Source organism: Penaeus monodon, chromosome 12, assembly GCF_015228065.2.
Source record: "Penaeus monodon isolate SGIC_2016 chromosome 12, NSTDA_Pmon_1, whole genome shotgun sequence".
In the NCBI taxonomy this organism is placed as follows: Eukaryota; Metazoa; Arthropoda; class Malacostraca; order Decapoda; family Penaeidae; genus Penaeus; species Penaeus monodon.
This window is the reverse complement of record NC_051397.1, coordinates 787,663-793,954: the sequence shown is the minus strand read 5'-3', so window position 1 is coordinate 793,954 and position 6,292 is coordinate 787,663. Positions and strand designations below refer to the sequence as shown.

Sequence of the window (6,292 nt, the reverse complement as noted above, 5' to 3'; positions counted from 1 at the left end):
ATTCATTGATGAAAATAGCAAACACAATCAGTGCAAAGACCAATCCTTGAGGTACTCTGGGAAGCTCTCTACTCCCTATTACTCTACATGTACATGACAAAGATAAGAAAAGGTGAGTGTAGCTGCTCTGCCATGGACTCCCATTTATGTAAGACGAGCGATATATTAGTGTGGTGTGACTGAAACAAATATCTGATATTTACTTATATATTTACATTAAATATATACAACTTTATATGTCTATTTACAAAATATTATTCTTGATGTTAAACTGAATGAAGTTTATGTTTTTATAATGCAATTATTTCAAAGGCATTAGCAAAGGTGAATATTAAATAAATATTAAATAGAAGAATACACATGTATACACAAGTATAACATGCAATCATAAAAACATTTGTATAAGAAGAGTTATGATTTAAAGATACTTCAATGTGTCTATAAAGTATAGACCACATCAGTACTAAAATACATCCCTATATGGCAAAAATAATTACATGTGATAATTATTCTTAGTTGTATGAAAAATACTTCTATCATTCATTCACCACGCAAGACCTGAGCCAAATGTTCTGGTAGAAACGTACGAGAATTTTTGACTTTTAGCTTTTCTAAATCTTAGGCCTAGGCAGGTCGTCTTCGTAACTGGAAATATACATTTTTAAGAAATCATGTTAATAATGTTACCTCACTTAACACGTTGAAAACATCAATACTGGCGAAATATTGCAATAAATTAAGAAACGTCATGGGATTTCCCATGAGTCAATTAATTGATTAACATAATTGATTAATCATTTATTCGAATCGCTCAAGACCTCGCCCAAGCCAGAAGCCCCAAGTCCGTTTCCCCCGACGGCGAGGCAGAAGCCCCTGGAGGAGAGGGTCGCGCCCTCGAGTACAGCCCCTGCGGCGCGCCCAGCCGGCTGCTGATGATGTCCTGAATGCTCGTCGGGAAGGACGCCTCGCCGGATCCTGCAGGCGGGTGGGCGAGGGGAGGGGAAGGGCGGCGGTCGGCATGTGCGGAGGAGGAGCCGAAGGAGAGGGACGGAGGGGGAGGCTGGCTCCCCAGGGACCGCGCCCTCTGCGCCTTCTGCCTCCGGCGCGCGGCCAGCGAGTGCCGCACGAGGATGGGCAGCGGGACGCCCGGGATGAACGGGATCCAGACGGGGTCGTCGGACGCCCCGCCGTGGACGCCCCGCACCTTGGCGCCGTTGGCGGCCTTCAGCAGCGCCTCCTCCTGGTCCTTGAAGAAGGCGTCGGCGATGGCGTTGTGCTCGACGCGGGCCGCGGGAAGGGCGCCCCGCCGAGCCCTCGCGGCGGCGGGCGAGGCTGCGGCGCCGAGACGGGTGGCGGCGGCCTGAGGCCCGGGTCGCGGGGCGGCGCCTGCTGCAGGGGCAGGGACGGCGGCGCCTGCTGCAGGGGCAGGGACGGCGCCGCCTGCTGCAGGGGCAGGGACGGCGCCGCCTGCAGGAAGCTCCGCGGCGGAGACCGGTTGGCGAACGTCAGATCGGGGGGGCTCGGCCGGAACTCGCCGAGGCCTCCCTCGGCGGGGTGCGTCGCGGGCGTGGGCGGCGCGGCGAACGGCGTCCTGGCCGGGCCTCCGCCGCCGAAACGGCCGCCCGTCGCCGCCTTCCCGACGCCGAACTCGGAGGACGCGGCGCCCCCGAGGCCGTGGGCGGCCGGGGCGTCTCCCCCTCCGGCGAGGTGTTGCAGGACGAAGGGCTGCGTGGGCGCCGGTTGCGGAGGAGGAGGGTGGGCGGCCGAGAGGGGCAGTTGGAAGGGCGTGACGCCGGCCGGGGCCTCGAGGTCGGAGGGCGAGCTCGTCTGGAGCGGGACCTCCTTGTTGAGCAGCTTGACCTCCAGGATGGTCCTGAGCAGCTCCTCCTTGAACTGGGAGTCGCCGCGCAGCCGGATGTTCTGGCGGCGGCCCGTGCGCGCGCCCTGCTGCAGGTCCGACACGATGACCACGTCGCCGTCGAGCACGTCCGGGAGGGCCGCCCCGGGATCGTCCGGCGTCCGAAAGTGGGATCCGGCAGAGAGGGCCTTGGGGCCGCTCGGGGTCGCAGGGCCCTCAGGAGAGCGCGTCGGGGCGCCGCCCGAGTGCGGGAGCTCAGGCTCCAGGAGTGGCCCGACGCCGGGAGGGGGGGGGATCTGGTGCTTGGCGAAGCCCTCGGGGGCCGGGTTGTTCGGCAGGAACCACGGGGGGAATTTGTACAGCCAGGAATTGGGGACCGACGCTCCTGACGAAGGGAAATCCTCGTGCTCTGCGGGGGAATTCAGGCGCGACACAGCTGGTTGCGGCGAGAAGAAGGGGGGATGACAGCAGCAGAAATCACAACAACCATGATAGCAATAGCAGTGATGACAAAACGCGGAGACAACATCAGCAATACTGACAACTAACGACAGTCATAGTAATAGTAATTAATGACAGCTACTGATAACGGACAACAAAATAAAACACACACACACATGTGTGCGCGCGCGTTTGTGTGATTCATCTATCCATTCATCTATTACATATATTTTCCTGCCTAGATCTTTAGCCATGAGAGCTTCGTCCATTTCACTCACCAGCCGTGGCTTCCAGCGACGCCCGCCCAGCATCCCTGGCTTCCAGCGACGCCCGTCCAGCATCCGCGGCAGGAGCTTCGAGAACATTCCTCCTCGTTCTGGAAGCGGCGCTTGAGAAGGGCGTGCGGGCGTGGCAGTCACCGGCGTGGGCGTGGAGGAGGGGGAGGAGGAGGAACGCCCACGCTATTATCAGCCTCGGGGCGGGTGTGGGCGGCTGCGTCATCGCGGTGATTCGTCTGTCGGTTGAGGGGGGGGGGGGGTTATTGACGGTTTTGTCACTTATTATTATTACCGTTATTATTATCATTATTATTGTTGTTGTTATCATTATTATTGTTGACATTACTATTACTATTGCTATTATCATTATTATTATTGTCTATATAATTATAATAATTGTTATTTTTATTATTATCATCATCATCACTTATTGGAAACCTGACATTCCTTAGATTAACAGCTATTTTATAAGTTTCTTAAATATTTTTTTCTCCGGGAATTCCAATTTCATCCTCAACAGAAAACGAGAATATACTCCTGCTTCTGTAATACTGTTAGCCCTATAATGCTTGATCTGGAGAGTAAGTGCTTCCTGAAACGTTTTCATGCTTCCAGGAATTAAAACTGACAAATGATGAGAACAGTGTATCAATTTCATGTTCAGTTTACCACTGCTGTAATGATCATCATCACTACCATTATCACTGTTGTTGTTATCATGATTAAAATCCTTGTTATTGTTATTATTATTATTATTATTATTATTATTATTATTATTATTATTACTATTATCATCATCATTATCATTATTATTATTATTATTGTTCGCATCATCATCATCATTATCATTAGTATCTTTATTATTTTTGTTACTGTTATTAGCAGTATCATTGTCACTAAAACTTTACGAAAAGCATTGTTATCAGCTTCATTATCATCACTGACACACACACACACACACACACACACACACACACACACACACACACACACACACACACACACACACACACACACACACACACACACACACACACACACACTCGCTAAAACAAACAGACAGACACCAAGACATCCCTCATCTCTTTTTCTTTCTCTTTTCCATACCAGCTTTCTCTTCTCCTTTGTTGTGTCTCCTTCTTAGAAAAAGAAAAGTATTAATAGCAGCACTTCAACCTTTCCTGTCACTTGCTTACCCACCGTGACTGATTCGCTCACCAAAGGGGGGAGGGGTGTGTGTGTGTGTGTGTGTGTGTGTGTGTGTGTGTGTGTGTGTGTTGTGTTGTGTGTGTGTGTGTGTGTGTGTGTGTGTGTGTGTGTGTGTGTGTGTGTGTGTGTGTGTGCGTGTGCGTGTGCGTGTGCGTGTGCGTGTGCGTGTGCGTGTGCGTGTGCTTGTGCGTGTGCGTGTGCTGTGTGCGTGCGTGCGTGCGTGTGTGAGCAGATTCTGGTAATATTTATGTTGTTTAAAAATACTGTGGTTCTCACTGTTACCGTTATCATTACTGATAATGGCGATATTTACTGGCAATGATAGTGGCTATCAAATGATGGAAAAAGAACAGAAAAAGAAAAAGAAAGAAAATATATATGTATACATATATATATGTATGTATGCATGCATACATGCATGCATGTATGCATGTATGTATATATATCTCAATCAGCTAGAAATACTAACGGGAATACCTGCGCACAAGAACCCAAAATCAAAATTACATACACACGTCTCCCATCTCCGTATACACACACGTCACTATTAAACACCCACAGACTCCCAGCCTCACGCCAGTTAAACACGCTCCCCCCCCCCCCCCATTCCCACAAAAAACTTCACACATAGTGCCATTACGCACAAACCCACAACCTCCCCCCCCCCCTCTCTCTCTCTCTCTCTCTCTCTCTCTCTCTCTCTCTCTCTCTCTCTCTCTCTCTCTCTCTCTCTCTCTCTCTCTCTCTCTCGCTTGTTTTCTCTCTCTCTCCCTGTCTCTCTCTATCTCCTTTCCTCTCTCTCTCTCTCCCTTTCTCTCTCTCGCCCTCCCCCTTCCTCTTCCTCTCTCACTCTCCCCTCTCCTACTCCCCCTTTCTCTCCCCCCCCCCCCTCTCTCTCTCTTCATACGCACACACAAAAGTCTTATCTATATATAACACCCCCCCCCCCCCACACACACACAAACACACTCTACCCCTATCCCCCCCACACACACTCCACCCCTATCCCCCCCACACACATACCCGCACAGGGTACCCACAATCGGGCATTCGGCGTCCGGCAGCTGTTCGGAAAGCGAGACTTGTGCTGTGTGGATAACCTTCAGCTTTTCTGTTTATGTGCTTATTCCTTTCTCTCGCTGTCTCTCTCTCTCTCTATCTACCTATTTATCTCTGCCTGTCTCTGTCTGTCTGTCTGTTTCTGTTTGTCTCTCTTTCTATCTCTGTCTCTCTATCCCCTCCCCCCTTCCCCTCCCTCCCTCCCTAGTATAAATAATAATTATAATAATATCAATAGCCATAACAATAATGGTGGTAAGAAGAATGATGATAATGATGATAACGACAATAACCAAAAAATAGCAACAAGAATCACAATAATAGCTATAATAATTCTAACGACTATAACAACAACATTGGCAATAACGATGATCACTGCAGCTCATTCGATGTGGATTATCGCTCTCCCTTTCTCACTGGACGTCACGGTCTGCGCTCGCTAAACATTACTTGCTAAGAGCCCTGGGATCGACAGAAAACGGAGAGAAAACGGATGTAAAGGCATCGATAACAAACCCATAAATCACCGAAAAAAAACATAAAATATACATCATCTTTAAAAAAAAAAAAAAAAAAAAAAAAAAAAAACGTAAAACTAAGAAAATAAAGTGAAAACATGTGAGAAGGGTTGTTTATGTGAAAAGATCACGTTTCTGTGTCAATAAATGAGATAAAAAAAAAACAGGCAAAGTGATTAGAAAAATTTGTTAATTTCTAGGGTTGAAGAAATGAACGGAATATCTCTGATAATGATGACAGTAAAATAATATTTACTAAATAATATAATGAAAATAAATAATAAATAATAAACTCCAGGAGTTTAATGATGCCATCACTGATATAGCAATAACGAAGTTCATGATGACAAAATATACATACTCCGTAAATTCGAAATCATGAACTACAACTAAGAAAAGAAATTTTATTTATTTATTTATCTATTTTAGATATCAATCCTTACCAGTTCACAATTTTTCGTCGGCGATCTCTTGCGAAGGGCTAACCATAGGTCTGGAAGGATGAGATTTTTTTTTTTTTTTTCTTCTTCTTCATGTTATTATTATTATTATTATTACTATTATTGTTTTGCCATGCAAGGAAGAGAGACGTGCATTACGATGCATTGACATTTTATTAGCTGACAAGCCATAAATGTATGTCAATAATTAATTTCATCAATCTACTGTATCTAAATCATGTACATCTTACACATGGATATTACCATATATGTAATATATCTACTTCGCATACATATATCAATCAACATCCATGTTCCCCAAAGTATCTACCTGTAAAAGCACACACACAAAAATCTCTATTCTCCATTACACAGCCCCAATCTATGAACCATTTCGTCATCCTAGCAACACGCACTAGCAAACACCTGGTAACTGATATCTTTTTTTTAATTCCAGGTCGTGCAGAAGCGTCCCTAGCGTCCCTCGCA

General features: G+C 47.0%; 1 protein-coding gene across 1 annotated transcript in view; it reads right to left on the bottom strand.

Annotated features, from left to right (window-relative positions):
* Nucleotides 1–283: 283 nt before the first annotated feature.
* LOC119579189 (WAS/WASL-interacting protein family member 3-like) overlaps nucleotides 284–6,292 on the bottom strand; it is a 29,935-nt gene continuing 23,926 nt past the window's right edge. Inside the window, 5 exon segments of the mRNA XM_037926885.1 lie at nucleotides 284–1,284; nucleotides 1,287–1,386; nucleotides 1,441–2,294; nucleotides 2,578–2,813; nucleotides 5,807–5,856. Of these exon segments, the coding sequence (XP_037782813.1) occupies nucleotides 812–1,284; nucleotides 1,287–1,386; nucleotides 1,441–2,294; nucleotides 2,578–2,800 (1,650 nt within the window). The 5' untranslated portion in view covers nucleotides 2,801–2,813; nucleotides 5,807–5,856 and the 3' untranslated portion in view covers nucleotides 284–811.